Source organism: Protopterus annectens, chromosome 5.part0, assembly GCF_019279795.1.
Source record: "Protopterus annectens isolate FY-2018-M chromosome 5.part0, PAN1.0, whole genome shotgun sequence".
Lineage (NCBI taxonomy): Eukaryota > Metazoa > Chordata > Ceratodontiformes > Protopteridae > Protopterus > Protopterus annectens.
Window position 1 is genome coordinate 1168168191 of NC_056735.1, and position 18688 is coordinate 1168186878.

Genomic DNA, 18688 nt, shown 5'->3' on the forward strand with positions numbered 1-18688 from the left:
TGAGCTTCAGAATATATTGGTAACACAATGGGGATATATCTTCAGCTGACACTGACTGCTGCTTGTCAATTATGTATACTAAACGTGATTTAGAATAAATAAATTATGCTGCTTCACATCACTGGCCATGTAACATATGCAGCATGCTTACCTGGTATCTACCACTGCAGGAAAAACTGACAGTGGTATCGACAAAATGGATGAAAAGAAGTGGCTCCAGCACATCTACAAAACACACAAGGACTGTAAGTTAGATGTTTGATGCAGGTCTTTTGAAAATACAAGTCACACAGGAATAAGAATTAAATACCAAACTGAATATTATTGTTCTTAGAAGGATCAAGTACCTGGTATGTGTCGTAAATCCCTGTTGAGCTTGCATTTGAAAAATCTGTGGCATGCACTGAACCTAGCACATATGAAACAAAAACAACAAACTGAAAATGCATAAAGGCACACAAAGAAGCTAAGATTTTTTTATTTACTTATTTTTGAAAGTATGGGCCTGGTCTTGTGATATTTACTAATTTTAATACTAAAATATAATCTAGTGCAATAAAATGGATACTCTAAAATGAAAATTAATATAAAAGCTTTGTGTGCATTTACATGCTAGTTGAAACAGGCACACACATCAAAATTATTCAATTATGGCTTTTCATGACCCTGTATAATTTTTAACTTGTCTTCAGCATGCACACATCTATTATTTTCAAATAGTTTCAATTAAGACACCTTCTCTGCAGTTCTTCCACAGCAGCCTTCTAATGAAACAGAAGTGCGAACACTGACACGCGCACACACTGACGCGCACACACACACACACACACACACACACACACACACACACACACACGCACACACACACACACACACACACACACACACACACACACACACAATGCAGAAATGTTTCACTTCAGCTTTCAACACTGGAACCAGCTTGACCTACCACAATTGTTACTAAGGATCAATAGGTCTATAGCCATCAGATGACCCCGGACTGGCTCCCAAAGAAAAGCAGCAATCCAAAACACTTCTTCTGCCACAGACAGTTTAACAGCAGTCTAATGGGTGTCATAACTAATGCAACTGCAAGCTTCAGTGCTACCATTGAAGAAGTTGCCATTAATTTCCTGTTAACACTACTACCCCTCAGGCATTTCTACATTATTCGACATGAGGCTAAACAAATTGTCTGATGTAAGGCAATCCAAAGCTGATTTCATACAACCATGTTTCACTCAAAACCAAGACATTACAGTGACAAGGTTCATTTTTTTACTGCTTCCTGAAGAACTGTGTGGTCATGCTTACTAAATGCCTACAGCAGAGATCAGGTGTTAGACCAAGAAACAACATTCTGATGTGGTAAGCATTCTACAACCATAGAACTTGCACAACAGAAAATTCTAAATAATTCACTTCTGAATTCATGCAGTAGTTTCATTTTTTCAAAACAGGACCTGCCTACATATATAGCTCCTGTCTTTAAAATTTACATTCAGTTCTGAATCACAGATATAACATTACACAATTCCTTCACCTTTGGTAAGGTTATACAGCAGCCAAGTGTCAATAGTTCCAAAGCAACAGTTTCCTTCCGCAGCTGCTTGCTGTACCTGAAAAAGAACACATGATGAAAACCTTCAAAATCTAAAATGTTAGCCATGACTTATTCATGAGTATCTTATGGACCAATGCTGAATCTATTTTCTAGTTATTTAAAATGGACCTTTTAGTATCAGAACTGCAAGTGCTAGATATTTTCCTGCCCAATTTGTACATCTGTCCAAGTTTATTTAATAGCACAGCACTTCCAGAAGGAGCTTCTCTGATATTGATACAAGTTTTTTAGCTGTTATTTACCAGCAACCTACTTTGTTCAGCTCTGGAAAACTTGTAGTGTAAACAAGTCCAAGTGAAACAATGTATATGTTGCATATTATTATTTGGTGTAACATCTTTTGACAAAAATCTCAGTTTGTAGTAATCTACAGTGTATCCCAACTGACAATGCATTTATACAAATTACTCCATTTTTTTTCTAAATTTCAGAAAAGTAGACGTTTCAGCATGCTGCTGCCAGTGTTTGAATTTTTATAAGCACTTCAACAAAGCTGACATCCAAACACACATGTAAAAGCTAACAGAGATTTTAAGAATAAGCAGCTTTTACAGAAGCAGTGGTTTTACTGAACAAGCAGAATGAAAACACTTCCATACAGCAGACATCTTTCATCTCATTAAAAATGCACACTGCTTCCATCACCAACCATCACTGCATCTGACTCGGGGAGAAGATAGACGACAGTGCTATTGTTTGGGTGGTGATGAATTATTTTTTTCTTAACACAAATAAAAGTGACAAAACACAAAGTGACTAGGTGTATGAGTAAGTAGCCTGTGTCAGCAACAGCAGTGGAATTCACTTTTCATACCTTATATTCTGAGCACTTCATCCATCTCCAATGGTACAAGGGTTTAACATACCCTATTGCAATACTGGAAAAAAGAAGTTATGCACTCACCATAACGTTCCATCTGAGTAGTTTTACTTCATTTTTCTGCAACCTGTGGGTATACGGATCCGTATCGGATCCGAGCCAGCAACTTTTTTTCTAGCATCTGCTCCAAGCTCCGAGCTCCTCCCCTTACCCATAATGCCCTACCATCTCCTATCTTACCTCAGATCGAGTTTGCTGCAACTAAAAACATAAGCAACTCAGCCCAATGAGCCAAACCTGAAAAGACAGGTCAAGGTTCGGGGGACGGAGGGAGGGAATGTTGCAGAAAAATGAAGTATAACTATTCAGATGGAACGTTATGGTGAGTACATAACTTCTTTATCTGAAGTAGTTAACTTCATTTTATCTGCAACCTGTGGGACAGAGTCCCCAACTACTCCAATCCTGGGAGGCCCTTATGGAAGGATATTCCTGAGCTCCGCAGAGCCAAAGGATGCTCTACCCCTAGAAATCAGATCTAATTTGTAATGGGAAATGTGAATTGGCCCAGGTCGCTGCTGCACAAATGTCGTCCAAAGGCAACCCTAGACCAAAAGGCAGCAGAAGTCACCATGGACCTGGTAGAGTGAGCCTTAACAATACCAGGAGGAGATAAACCTTTTGCTTTGCAGGCATGTGAAATGCAAAGAGTGATCCATCTGGCCAAAGAAACTTTAGAAATAGCTTTTCCCAGAAATGCTTTGGAAAAAGGAAACAACCCAGCCACTGGGGATGCACAAGCCAGTGCATTTCTTTGTGCCGGTCCCAAGCCCGGATAAATGGGGAGGGTTGCGTCAGGAAGGGCATCCGGCATAAAACTTCTGCCAAAAATTACTGATGCGGAGAACTTTTCATAATTGCATACCGGTTCGGTCAAGGCCCGGGTTAACAATGACCGCCACCAGTACTGTTAGCCAACAGGGTGCTGGCGGAAATTGGGCTACTGTTGGCCGAAGGAGAAGAGGAGGCGGCGTGCCCAAAGGCAGGAAGATAGGAGGAAGGTTAGGAGTGTAGCAGTGAGGGTAGGAACTTTGAATGTTGGCAGTATGACTGGTATAGGAAGAGAGCTAGCTGATATGATGGAGAGAAGGAAGGTTGATATATTGTGTGTGCAAGAGACCAGATGGAAGGGAAGTAAGGCCAGGTGTTTAGGAAACGGGTTCAAATTGTTTTATCATGGTGTGGATGGCAGGAGAAATGGGGTAGGGGTTATACTAAAGGAACAATATGCCAAGAGTGTTTTAGACGTGAAGAGAGTGTCTGACCGAGTGATGTTTATGAAGCTCGAAATTGATGGTGTAATGATGAATGTTGTTAGTGCATATGCTCCTCAAGTTGGGTGTGCGATGGAAGAGAAAGAGAAATTTTGGAGCGAGTTGGATGAAGTTGTGGTGAGTGTACCCAAGGGTGAGAGACTAGTGATTGGAGCGGACTTTAATGGGCATGTTGGTGAAGTGAACAGAGGGGATGAGGAAGTGATGGGTAGGTATGGTGTTAAGGAGAGGAATGCAGAAGGTCAGATGATTGTGGATTTTGCGAAAAGGATGGACATGGCTGTGGTGAATACGTATTTTAAGAAGAGGGTGGAGCATAGGGTGACGACAAGAGTGGAGGAAGATGCTCACAAGTTGATTATATACTATGTAGGAGGGCCAGTCTTAAGGAGATTGGAGACTGTAAAGTGGTGGCAGGTGAAAGTGTAGTTAAGCAGCATAGATTAGTGGTATGTAGAATGACGTTGGTGATCAAGAAGAGGAGGAGGAATGTGAAAGCTGTGCCAAGGATTAAATGGTGGAAGTTAAAAAGGGTGATTGTGAAGTGGAGTTTAGGGAAGAGTTAAGACAGGCACTGGGAGGCAGTGGAGAGTTACCGAATAGCTGGGTAACTACAGCAGAACTAGTAAGGGTGACTGCTAGAAAGGTGCTTGGTGTGACATCTGGACAGAGGAAGGAGGACAAGGAGACCTGGTGGTGGAATGAGGAAGTACAGGAGAGTATACAGAGGAAGAGGCTGGCGAAGAAGAAGTGGGATTGTCAAAGAGATGAAGAAAGTAGACATGAGTATAAGGAGATGAGGCATGGCAAAGAGAGAGGTGGCAAAAGCTAAGGATAGGGCATATGGAGAGTTGTACGAGAGATTGGACACTAAAGAGGGAGAAAAGGACCTGTACCGATTAGCTAGACAGAGGGACAGAGCTGGGAAAGATGTGCAGCATGTAAGGGTGATAAAGGATAGTGAGGGAAAGGTACTCACAAGAGAGGAGAGTGTGTTGAGTAGATGGAAAGAGTATTTTGAGAGGCTGATGAATGAAGAGAATGAGAGAGAGAGAAGGTTGGATGATGTGGGGATAGTGAATCAGGAAGTGAAACAGATTAGCAAGGAGGAAGTAAGGGCAGCTATGAAGAGGATGAAGAATGGAAAGGCTGTTGGCCCAGATGACATACCAATGGAAGCATGGAGGTGCTTAGGAGAAATGGCAGTGGAATTTCTAACTAGATTGTTTAATGAAATTTTGGAAAGTCAGAGGATGCCTGAGGAGTGGAGAAAAAGTGTTTTGGTACCTATCTTTAAGAATAAGGGTGATGTGCAGAGCTGCAGTAACTACAGAGGGATAAAACTGATTAGTCACAGCTTGAAGTTATGGGAAAGAGTAGTGGAAGCAAGGTTAAGAAGGGAGGTGATGATTAGTGATCAGCAGTATGGTTTCATGCCAGGAAAGAGCACTACAGATGCAATGTTTGCTCTGAGAGTGTTGATGGAGAAATACAGAGAAGGTCAGAAGGAGTTGCATTGCGTCTTTGTAGACTTGGAGAAAGCATATGACAGGGTGCCTAGAGAAGAGTTGTGGTATTGTATGAGGAAGTCGGGAGTGGCAGAGAAGTACGTAAGAGTGGTACAGGATATGTACGAGGGTAGTGTGACAGTGGTGAGGACTGCAGTGGGAGTGACAGATCCGTTTAAGGTGGAGGTGGGATTACATCAAGGATCAGCTCTGAGTCCTTTCTTATTTGCAGTGGTGATGGACAGGTTGACAGATGAGATCAGACAGGAGGCCCGTGGACTATGATGTTTGCAGATGACATTGTGATCTGTAGTGAGAGTAGGAATCAGGTTGAGGAGACTCTGGAGAGGTGGAGATATGCTCTAGAGAGCAGAGGAATGAGGGTCAGCAGGGCTAAGACAGAATATATGTGTGTAAATGAGAGGGAGGGTAGAGGAATGGTGAGGATGCAGGGAGTAGAGTTGGTAAAGGTGGACGAGTTTAAGTACTTGGGATCAACAGTTCAGAGTAATGGTGAATGTGGAAGAGAGGTGAAGAAGAGAGTACAGGCAGGGTGGAATGGGTGGAGAAGAGTGTCAGGAGTGATTTGTGACAGACGGGTATCCGTAAGAGTGAAAGGAAGGTCTACAAGAGTGTAGTGAGACCAGCTATGTTATATGGGTTGGAGACAGTGGCATTGACAAAAGGCAGGAGTCAGAGCTGGATGTGGCAGAGTTAAAGATGTTAAGATTTGCAATCGGTGTGACTAGGATGGATAGGATTAGGAATCGGTATATTAGAGGTCAGCTCATGTTGGACAGTTTGGAGACAAAGCAAGAGAGACGAGATTGCGTTGGTTTGGACATGTGCTGAGGAGGGATGATGGGTATATTGGGAAAAAGATGCTAAGGATGGAGCTGCCAGGTAAGAGGAATAGAGGAAGGCCTAAGATAAGGTTTATGGACGTGGTGAGAGAGGACATGCAGGCGGTTGGTGTGACAGAGCAAGATGCAGAGGATAGGAAGAAATGGAAAGAGATGATCCATGTGGCGACTTAACGGAAAAGCCGAAAGAGAATGATGCTTTGGAAAAGGAAACAATCGGTCAGTCTTGCGGAAAGACTTTGTTCTATGAAGATAAAAACAAAGCTGTCTATGAACATCTAACAAATGAAATTTGTATTCACCTTTATTTTGGAAGTTAGGGAAGAAAATGGGCAGATTAATGGACTGGTTTATGTTTGCTTCAGATGCCACTTTGGGTAAGAAGGAAGGATTTGTATGGAGAGAGACCCTATCCTTGTGGAAGACCAAATACGGAGGCATGGCAGACAGAGCTTGAAGCTCAGAAACCCTCCTAGCAAATGTAATGGTGACTAGGAAAGCGGTCTGCCAGGACAAACATTTCAAATCCACCGAAGCTACAGGTTCGAATGGAGGAGCCACCAATGCCTGTAAAACAAAGGTAAGGTCCCAAGGAGGCACTGAATCCTTGACAAGTGGACGTAACAGAAAAGTACCTTTAAGAAAAGCCTTGCACAGCCTAGAGGAGGCTAAGGCAATGTTTTCTTCACCAACATGAAAATTAGAAATGGCTGCCAATTGTACTTCCACTGTGGAGGAACTAGCTCCTTGCTGAAAAACGCCAGACAGGAAATCCAACACCGCTGGAACAGGGGCTGTAAAGGGATCTAGTTTTCTCTGTGAGGCCAAAATGAAAAAGCACTTCCATTTACTGCGATAATGTTTCCTAGTGGAATCTTTAAGAGAAGCCACCAGAATGGATTTTACCGGGGATGAAAGACCGGGAGTCCTGGCAATAAATGGAACTGGAGCAACCAGGCTGTCAGCTTGAGGCTGCCCAGATCGTGAGGACGGGCCCCCGACAGATGGGAGATTAGATCCGGGCAGGGATCCAGAACCCACGGGGGAGCTAAGAGATGAGACCAAAGGAATGGGAACCAAACCTGACGAGGCCAGAACGGGACAATGAGGATAACTTTGCACCGCAGTCGGCAAGCTCTCTGAAGAAACTTCAGAATGAGTGGCAGTGGTGGATAAGCATACAGAAACCCGGGGGGCCAAGCATGGACTAGAGCATCTCTGGGGACTTCCCCTGGTGAGGGAATCAGAGCGAAGAACTCGCTGCACTTCGCGTTGGAAGGAGATGCGAAGAGATTACAGCAAGGCTGACCCCATGCAAGGAAGCTCTCCTCCGCTACTGACTGTTTCAGAGACCACTTGTACGGCATCAGAATAGCCCGACTCAATCTGTCCGCTAAAATGCTGGAGCACCCAGGGATGTGCGTTGCTATCAGAAACCGACCGGTGGAGATCACCCATTCCCACACTCTCATGGCCTCGGCACTAGGGGGCAGGATCTGGTTCCCCCCTGCTTGTTGATATACCAGACAACCGACATGTTGTCTGACTGAATTGCAATCAGAGAGGAAGGACAGTGTGTGAAAGGCTTCCAACTCTAAAAGCACTGCCCTCATCTCTAGAACATTTATGTGCAACTTGGTCTCTGATTGTGACCACGTGCCTTGGACTGTCCTTCCCAAACAGTGTTCCTCCCCATCAGAGTTGGGAGGAGTCCGTGGTCACTGTGGCTTGGACTGGAGATAACACGAAGGGGCGTTCTTCTGATATCTCCAGTGAACTTAACCACCAAAGAAGAGACATCCTGCAGACGTGACTAATCCTGATCAGAAATTCCATGGGCAGGTCTAGCCAAGACCATTGAGCAGCCAGAGTCCATTGAAGAACCCGCTTATGAAGGCGTGCACAAGGGAGAATCGATATGGAGGCAGCCATGGAGCCCAGAGCCCTGGGAACCTCGCTCACCTTTGGAGACTTGGAGTTCGCTATCTGAGCTATGTGGCACCTGAGGTGCAAGATCCTGTCTGGAGTTAAGAATACCTTCATCTGCAAAGTGTCTAGCCATGCCCCAATGAAGTCTAGAACTTGTACTGGTTGCAATTGGGATTTCTGAACACTGACTAATTCCCAGTAGATCTGCCAACCGAATGAAGTAATCTCGGGCCAGACACAGGTGATGCTTGTTGGGCACAGCGAAGAGCCAGTCGTCCAGGTATGGAAACACCTGAATACCCTGAAGCCTCAGGTGAGCCGCTACAACTGCCAATACCTTGGTGAACATCCTGGGAGCTGTGGTGAGACCAAAGGGTAGGGCTCTGAACTGAAAATGACTGGCTCCCAGCCGGAAGTGCAGAAACCTCCTGGAGCTTCTGTGTATTTTGATGTGGTAGTAAGCATCCTGGAGGTCTAACGAGCACATCCAGTCGCACTCTCAGAGATAAGGTAGAATGGACTGTACGGTGACCATCCGAAATTTTTGTTTGGCTACAGACAGGTTTAATGTTGACAGGTCTAGAATGGGCCTGAGGTCCCCAGTCTTTTTTTGGCACCAAAAAGAACCTTCAGTAGACACCTGATCCAGACTGATCCGGGGGGGGCCTGTTCGATGGAATATTTGGAGGGGCAACAAATGGGATAGTGTAACCTCTGGATATTATCTGCAACACCCAGCGATCTGTCGTAATAGACTCCCATGCCGCTGGGTGTAAGGACAATCTTCCCCCGACTGCCTCCAGAGTAGGACAGTCAGGCAACCCCTCAGGGCTACTGACCGGGTCTATCAGAAAAAGGTTCCCTAGAACCAAAATTCCTGGGACCCCCCCCCCTCTACCTCTGGGTCGGCGTCAATCCTGTCCCCCTCTGCCTTTGGTGGAATAGTTGTCCTGAGAATCCCGGAAAACTGAGATTTTCGGAACCACATCTTCTTCTGCCCTCTTTGATTCCCAGAGAAGGACCGCTGAGGGTTAGAGAAGCGGATCCCGGGGGCAGATAAAGTCTTCACGTCCTTTTCGCTCTGGACAAGTGTGTCACGTACTGTCGTCCCAAAAAGGGAAGAACCATTGTAGGGAGCATTGATAAACGACGCCTTGAAAGGGTCTGTGAACTGACACAACCTGAGCCAAGCATGATGCCTCATGGCTATGCCTGTCCCAGCTGCCCTAGCTGCTCCTTCTGTGGCATGGGAAAGGAGCCGCATCGACATGTTTGAGACTGACTTCAGAGTAGACATTTTCGCAGAGAACAACTGTCTGTCCTGCGGCGATAAAGACTCTGGGGTTGACTCAGCGAATTCCGATGCAACGGATCACATGTGCCAAATAATTCAGAGCACGGATTGAAAAGGTCGCTGAGGAATAGACACGCTTCCCAAACCTATCCACCGACCTGGACTCCTTTTCTGGAGGGTAGACTGAGGAACTCTCCTGTGCTAGTTCCTTCTTTGTGGCCGCTGCAACCAACATAGCATCAACTGGGGTTCCTTTTGACCAAGGCTGTCTGTTGGAAGGGGGAGATAAAATTTTGTCAAGGCGTTTGGGGACGGGCTCTACAGTGTCAGGCTCCTTCCATGCCTGTGTGGTGATAAGGTCCACCAAGGGGTCCGCTGGTTTGGACAATCAGGAAGTAGATGGGCCCGTGCCAAAGGCCTCCAGGAACACTGACTCAACCCCAGAAGGTTTTGGGGCTGACCAACCTCCCCTCTGGCGGAGGATCTCCATGATTTCTCCAAAGGAGATGTCTTCGGGAGGTGACCTGGGGGAACCTTCTCCTTCATCTAAGTCAGTGTCCGTAGTGAGGGACTCGCGGGAGTCCAAGTGCCTCCTTTTGCACTTGTGCTTATGGTGACCCTCTTCAGTGGGACTCTCAGAAGGGGATTCGTGAGCCGCAGGGGTTTCCTCAGGGAAATTATCCTGGGGATCCTCTGGCACAGGCTGTCCCTGAGACAGGATGAAGGGAGTAGTCGCCAAATCCAGGGGGGCCTGGGTGGAATCTGAGGGGATGGGCTGTGGTCTCAATCCCTGGGAGAGAACCCTCTCCACCACTTCGAAGGCAGAGGGGGAGCGGATCTCCTTAGTACCCAGCAAGGAAGACGCCCTCCCCGGATCTGAAGCGGGGACCAGAGCCGAAGCAAGAGTAGCCTGAGGTCCGAGGAAATGGGTCGGATCAGAAGAATCCATTCCCTCAGGTCCAACTCCCTGTCTGCGGCTCCGAGAGTCGCTCGGATCCGAACTAATCGGATCCGAGGAACTCAAGGTAACAGCCGGAGTCGAGGTTGGAGGAACCATTGGCGCCGAGCTACCAGCTCCGAAAATCCTCGGATTCAAGAGCACTGAAGCACGGATCGGGGAAGGAGAGATGGGGCGCAAAAAAGGCATGGAGGTCCCTCCTCCAGAGGGAGAGGGTCCTGGCAAGACTCCCATCTGTATTTGGGTCTGAATGAATCTCCACATCATCCTGTCCATGTCCGATGAACTCTGAGTCGACCTCGAAGAGGCCACAGACTCAGATCTGGTTGGTCTGCGCAATGATGGGGAGGAAGGTCTCGGGTCCGAATGTTCCAGTAGCTCCGGTGGAAATGCGGAGACTGGAGCCATTGAGAAACTGGCCTCATGCCTTAGAAGGGGGACTAAGAAAGAGCTCCCTGTCCAGGGATCTCTTGCAAGGTCTGTCCTTTCTCTTGTCCCTATCCTCTCTGTGCCTTTCTTTGTCTTTTTCCTTGTCAGCCGCGCTGACTGTAGATTTGTCTTTTAGACCCATCACCAGCAGAAGAGGGAGGTTGAGTCCCTGTCTGGGTGGGAGGTTGAGCACTAGAAACCGAGGCCATGGCAGATTCCAGCATGGAAGCAGGAGGAAGACCTTTGGCTACTAACTTGGCCTTCCGATCCCTAAGGGCCCTAGGATTGAACTCGGTGCAGATAGCACATTGAGTGGACAAATGTGCCACTCCCAAGCAAATCACGCACAGAGTGTGACCATCAGCCGGGGAGAATTTATGGCCACACTCTGTACATTTCTTGAAAACAGATTTTGGCTGATCAGCCATGGTCCTGCACCCAAAAAGAAAATACTACCTACCAGAAAAACCACACACAAACACAGGTAGGGGAAGGGTAGGCCTAACTACTCTACCAAGTTAACAAAACTTTTTTTTTTTTTTAAACCGACGAACAAGCGATACACTAAACAAGGGGAGGAAGGGAAAAAAATCACTCCGACACACACTAGATTTAAGTATTAACACTAACTATCCCTGAGCTCAGAGCAAAGGAGACCACAATGCACACTACGGGCGCGGCAAACGAGATCTGGGGGAAGTTAGGAGATGGTAGGGCATTATGGGTAAGGGGAGGAGCTCGGAGCTTGGAGCAGGTGCTAGAAAAAAAGTTGCCGGCTCGGATCCGATGCGGATCCGTATACCCACAGGTTGCAGATAAAAATTAAGTTAACTACTTCAGATCCAGGGTTCAGTAAGTACCCTTGGATGATGAAGGTAAGTACCCTCAGGTGAATGAGGAGCTGGTTAGATAGCACTGAGTGGATGCTGGTCTTATCCTGTTTGATGAGGGATCATGGACTGCCCATGCTGAAAATAACTGCTTCATGGTTTTGTCATTATAAGGAGTAGATAACAGTGCTCAGCCAACTCAAGTAAGAATGACAGTTAGCTAGTTCTTTCACCTTGCCCTTAGGTGTGAGAAGCTCAAATGAGTGGATAATAACTAATGGGACTGGAAGGCTGTGTGCCAGTGGGTAGATGATGAATGCTGGAAATGAATCCAGGGAAGACCACATAAAAATAAATTAATTTATTAATTAATTAAAAACAATTAATAAAGCAAATAAATACATTGAATAAATGAAATTCTGGACAACTTAGTGATGGAGAGATACAATAGTAGCAGCTGCTGTTTCAAATCTTGAGTACTTAAGCCTTTGAGAAGAATCTCCAGCTACAGTCAGTTTACGCCCTCCATATGTTAAACTGTGCTCCCTCCAGTTTTAACAGGAACTCCAGCTTCATTACAACTCCCAAAGACATACAGGTTTAGGCTGACTGGCTGCTCTAAACCGACCATCCACAGGAAGTTTACCTCTATCCCTGTGACCTCGGTTGTAGCTCTAAAGGGTCTATACGGATAACTTTACCTACCTGGTAATGCATGAAAACAAGTAAGACGTTTCCTGTTGATACTTTAAGAGCTAGGAAATGTTAGATTAAACATTATGATGGCGAATACCAGTCAACATTTTCATTTAGCATTCTTAGTAGGAAAGAAACAGTGCACTTATTCTTGGGGATTAGGCAGTAATATTTAGCTTACAAGATGGCTGAATAAATGTCCATCTCCATTTGTTGAACAGACTTTCTGCCTTTTCTTCCTACCTCAGTATTCACATTCTCTGTGAAATTTAGAAAGTGTAGTTCCAAAGAATCACAGAATTTAAAGGTATGCGAGCATGACTTGATGCACCTAATCTGTCTGTTCTATTACCTATTACACAAGGTCTACATTCCACTTAGCCAAAAGCATCTTTTCCCTGTGCCTTCTAAGAAATAACTTATATCTGTCCAATGTATTCCTGATCTTGGTTACTCTTTTAACAAAGGATGTTCCAATCAGTAGTTACTTTTTCTGTAAAATAACTGTGCTCCTCTTTTATTCACTTTGCAACTTCATATTTTTCATTCATGTTCTCATGCACTGCAGTTATTTTCCTGAAAAAAGCAGACACTCTGACTATGGATTTGTTCAAGGAACTTAAAAATGTTTTTTTTTTTTTTCAGTTATCAAGCGCGCAGGTTCTCTCAGCATCTCTTTATATGACCAATGGTCTAGTCGACACACCATTTTAATTGACCTATTGATTTTAAATATGTTACATACACTTAATTTTATCTCAAAGTATAACTTAGTATTTCATAGAAACATTCTGAAGAGGAAAATGGAAAATGAAAATAGGAAAAAATATCTCCTTCCTCTGTTCTGTTAAAAAGTTATTCTCTTATAACTGCAACTTCAAACCTGAAATAATTAAAAAAAAAAAAGTTAGCAGTCATTTTTTCATATCCACCTTACAAAATCGGTCTTCTACTTCCACAATATCATTATTTGCATTAAAATTACTCAATTGTTATAAATTCCTTCTTGTCCACTTTGTAAAATTAACTTCCAAATGTATTTAAAAGTCAAATGTTTAGAGATTGGGAAATGGGCTCCCAAACAACTGATAAAATGATCAAAGTCAGCAACGGAAAGCTTAAAGTGCAAACAATAGTTCAAATGAAATGGAGAAAATGTCACATTCTTTGGGTTAATAAATGCTAGACAGAATTGTTATTTGCAGCTATCCAGCCTACCTATGGCTTTGCTCAACACCTACTACATTTTCTACATTGCAGCCTACATAATTCCTTCAGTACAACTGCAGGTTAGAGCGGCCCTAGGTCAACTGGTACCCTAGGCAAAAGGGCTCCAAGGCGCCCCCAACTCATTACCTGGTGCCCCCATCCTGGTCTACCTGCACCAAATAAATACTGGAAAATTGCCCCTGCTAGACCGGAGCCCTAGGCAGTCGCCTAGTTGGCCTATGCCTAAGGCCGGGTTAGCATATGTGGTGCTACACTTGAATCCTAAACAAAAATTCCCTTGTATCTGCTAGTTGATCTGGCAGTTGGTGAAGAGGTTCAGGTTGTGAGCTATAGCTCCTGTAGTACAGGGTTTGATTCCCTCAGCTTTCAATTGCCTACTAAGTGACCTTGAGCAAGTCACTTAACCAAGCATTGCTCCCTGGTCACCACTGACAAGAGGCTGTGTGTAGAGTAGGCCTACCTGATTAACAAATGGGTATTATTTTTGGTTTGTTTTCATTTATATAATGTATGATTGCCTTTGTCATAACTGATAATTTAATAAATATGTTTCTTGTTAAAAGAACGGATATTCTTATTACGATTATAACAACTTTAATAAATGCAATAAATATTATTTATTCAGATTACTTAAGATAAGCAGACTTATGCAATTACTAATAAAAATTAAACATCAAGGGATGCAACAATTTATCCACAGATACATTTAGAAAACTGTCCAAGCTAAATGTTCAGATTGCAGATCTTCCACCTACACTGTGGGTTAATAATTATTTGCCAGTCAAACTATGAGCAAATGTCTCACAATTATTCTATTTTTCATCCACAGATGTAATATGAAAATTCAAAGCTTACAATGACTTGAGATTCAGCATAACAGTTTAAATTAGATAAATTCATCCCTCTCTTTACTTCAGTTTAACCGAAGCCCACAAAACAAAGCATGGAGGACAATCTTCATTCTGCCAAATTTATCGACCTGTTTTCTTGGGAATGAAGGACTTACAGCCACAATTGTTCTATGCCACAAAAAATTACATGTTCTCAATTACATGTTACAGAAGAATGATTATGGAGAGCTCTGTCTCAGCCTCCCAAGAGATGCTTCTAAACATTAACATTTTTAGGAGAGGAAAACGAGACATTCTGAGATATATTCTGTAAGCCAGGGTCAAAACTTCTCCCCACAATGCTGCCTACAACCCACTCTTGATTAGAAAGGCCTTCTCAGACAGTATGGTTAGCCAATGTATATCAAAAATGCAATGCCAGTTTGTGATAGGTGTAAACCAAAAGCAATAACATAAGCTGAGGGACTAGCAAGGGTCCTAGAAATGGTATCAAGAGCAACTAATGCACAAATGTTTTGTGCAAACACTCCTCCATCTTCCATCAGCAATGCAAAAATTTCAAAGTCCACTGAGGAGTCCAATATGTCTATGGGCTCAAACGCAAACAGTCAACTGCCTAAAAATTCAAAGGGATTCAGTCTCTAGGGCTTTAGTTTCAGACCAAGCAATAAGTCACAAGAACTCAAAAGCTTGTGTCTTACATGACTGCATGATATCAAATACTAAGGGGAGGCAACAACTGAAACCAGATCAATGTTTTAATATGTAGATGCCTCAGCATTATACCTTGTAAATATCTAAGAATGAAGACCTGCATGATGACCTTTCATTAAAGGCAATGACCAGCAAGTGAGGGAGTGGAAGCCATCACCAGAGAAGTACACTCTGGAGATTAACTGCACCTGACAGTGCTCTGTGTCCTTTACAACTGCTTCATGTTTCTTTCTGGGATCTATGGATGGGCCCCCAAAATGGTACCTGCACTGAGTTTCCATTTTTGTCTCTGACAATGCCTGACCGTTGAGTAGAAGTGGATGTTTACAATACTCACTATCATGATCCATCCTAAACCATAAAGGCAGCATCTTTGTTAGTCATGCATCATGAGTTGATGGGCTCCTTTACACTTACACTGCCTATGCTTCATAGGCAATAACAGTGGACGCTATCCAAATCATGCATACTATGAGGAGATCCAGTCTGTAAATGGCAAGAAAAAAACTTGGGGACTAATAAGGTGTGTGCCACGGTGGTGCAGCGGTTAGCATTGCCGCCTCACAGCAAGAGGTTCTCCGGTTCGATTCTCAGCTGGGGTGCCTTCTGTGTGGAGTCTGCATGTCCTCTCTGTGGTCACGTGGGTTTCCTCCGGGTGCTTTGATTTCCTCCCACATCCCAAAGACATGCTGTAGGTGCATTGGACACACTAAATTGGCCCTAGGTGTGAGTGCGTGCATGTGTGTGCCTTCTGTGGAAGGTTGGGCGCTGGGCTGGCAACTCGAAACTGTAAAACTCCACTGCCAATCATGAGAGGACAGTGATCCGCTGTGGTGACCCCTAACCAGGAAAAGCCGAAAGAAGAAGAAGAAGATGGTTCCTGACTAAAGTTAGATGTCCAAACAGGAAATGGCTCTACAAACAGGATGACTCATATTTTTTTTAAGACAGCTATGAAAAAGATAACACAAGGAACTAGCAAATGGTTCCACCCTGCAGAGGAGGCCCAAAAAAGGCATGGGACAGAGTACCACTAGAAACATAGCTGCTGGAAAAGCCTGGAAGTGACGTAACTGTTAATCACTGTGACCTCTGTCTTGAGGAAATCTTTTTCTGCATGCTATCCTACTTAATTTTTTTCCTACAAACTGAAGCCTGTGAGAGACGATAATTTGGATTTTTTCTTGATTGAGTACTAGTAACAGAGATGCAAATACCTGTAGTGCATAATTCCTTTCTCTTGCTAGCCATGGAAATTAAAAATCTACCAGCCATATGCATGTGAGGGAACAGGGCTTGTGACTTTGCCAAGATGGTCAGCCAACAATGACTCATACAAATGGTGAAAATTCTCTGGATGAAAGAAATGCTGAAAGGGAAGGAGGAAATGGAAAGGTTTATGTTCAATAGCAAACTTAATGTACCCCCAGTAAATTTTGCAACTATTTACGTGCGCATACACTTAGTGACATAAATGGTGCTCAGTTAATAGCATTTTACTAACAAATATCAGGACCTGAGGGGACAGCATTTAGAAGTAACTAGTTCAAAATGAGCCTCAGTACACTGGACGCAGTGAGCACCATGACGGCTCTGGCTCCCCTGTGACACTGCACTGGATTATGGACCTTAACAGGAAAAGAAATGAGTGAATGTTTTAATAACCACGTATGTGGAATGGTTTTAATGCACAACTTTCATAATCACCCAGGAAATAAGTGCAAAATAGAAACATGTTAGAGATAAGATAACTGATGGTCTAAAGCCTATACCCAATGTAAGTATACACAATTTATATGCAAATCATTTCAGTAGGCAATTTAAACTAATCAATGCTCGTTTACAACACATGCTGTTGTCAGGTAACAAAAGAGGTATTAACACATCTTTGTGAACAGGTATAGTAATTATTTCATTTGGTATTCTGCAGTATTGTTAAATTTATCTCAGGAGGTCATACTCTGTGTTTAAGGGTTGACTCTCTCTCAGGAAAGAGAGAGGCTCAAACTATCTTTCTTCAACTAGAGGCTGAACGCTCTCCTGCAGTAAAACTAAAACTAGGAAAAATTAAGCTTGTGGAAATCAAGAAATAGCAAACATAAGTAACCTCTAAGGAGTTAGAATACAGTGAACAAGTTCCTTGCAAGGAAGAAAGAAATACTACCTCTTTAAGGTTCTGTAGTATCCAGACTAAACGGAGAGAGATATGCTGGGTTGTAAATGAATGGGCACTTGCAGCCAAAAAACGTTTTCTCCTGCTCAAAAAGTACAACACTTTGGAAAACCCATTGATAGTCTGCAGAGAAAAAAAATATCAATGTAACTGCTGCTAGAATACATTCAGACTGTACAATTCACAGATCTTTCACTCCCTTATTTGCACAGTGTTTAACAGTCTTAACCATAAAAAAACACACTGATGATAATAAGGCAAACAGCTAAAATTTCAGCAGATGTGAAAACAGGACCACATCACTGTGGAATCTGAAATATGCATTACAAAGGGCAAAAAATGCATCTACAGCAAACACCAAACAAGGAAGGCTGTGGACATACCATCTGTAATACATACACACATGTGTACTTAATGAAATACTTCAGTATTCAAAACAACAAGCAGAAATAACTGTGGTAACAGACAATAACATTCAGCACAGGGCAGTCACAAAACAATTGTTCCCAGAAAGTAGCCATGGAACAACCAGTACCGCTAGTATCTGTGAAGCTTGTTTCTAGTTCCCAGAGGCAATCAGTAAATCACCTCCTATAAAAATCAAAATTGTGGGTTGTATAGCTAGTTGTAAGGATCATAGCATTTGTTGGCCTAGTCTACACCTGTGAACCTATATGCAGTGACCTAGAAAAGATCCCTATATTAATTCCTGAAGTATCTGTTGCATGATTAAGAGGCAAATACTTCAGACTGCTATAAGACCTACATCTACTGTTTCCTGAACACTAATAAGGTTATAAACAAGTTAGATTTATTGACAAGAGATGGTGTGGGCTTAAATGACTTAGCCTGTCTTTCAGTGGAGTACCTTGATATATATAGATCCAAATCTCTGTAAAAAGATGCCAAAAAGCGGTTACCCTTTGAAAATTAAGGTCAACACATCCAGTATGTGATTCCAGTGATTGTTGAACCAGAACCCTGGCTGTGTTCTCCCATTATCACACAGCTGCTTCTGTAGCCAATTGTCACAGACCTGAACACTAAGGTACTGTGCAGCAAAATGCACAGTACCTTAAGGATAAAAAGACAAAAAACAGGATTAGCAAATAATCAAATAAAGAGAGGTCACTAGATCATGGGTCCTAAATGAATCCAGTCTCAACAATGAACCTCAACATAGGAAGACAAAAACATATTGATATCAAGTGTATTACCCTGTCACTGAAGAAACATCCATTATTTTAATATTAAGTATCCCCTCAAAAGATTTGTTACTGAATTTTGCAAAACAAAAATAATACACATACATCATATCAATGCTCTAGAAAGATAGTTGAGATAGCCAGATATTTATGCTAACAAACTTCCAAATGCTCACTATACATCAACTCAACTATGTATATTTTCTTGCTTTCTCTAGGGCATTACC

General features: G+C 43.3%; 1 protein-coding gene across 2 annotated transcripts in view; it reads right to left on the bottom strand.

Moving 5' to 3' along the window:
* GK5 (glycerol kinase 5) overlaps positions 1-18688 on the bottom strand; it is a 478960-nt gene that overhangs the window by 211182 nt on the left and 249090 nt on the right. For both annotated transcript variants that reach the window (XM_044071017.1, XR_006364759.1), the window contains exons 5-8: positions 17248-17379; positions 1547-1622; positions 348-409; positions 152-225 (exon numbers count right to left, since the gene is read on the bottom strand). In XM_044071017.1, the coding sequence (XP_043926952.1) occupies positions 152-225; positions 348-409; positions 1547-1622; positions 17248-17379 (344 nt within the window). The remainder of the gene's footprint in view (positions 1-151; positions 226-347; positions 410-1546; positions 1623-17247; positions 17380-18688) is intronic.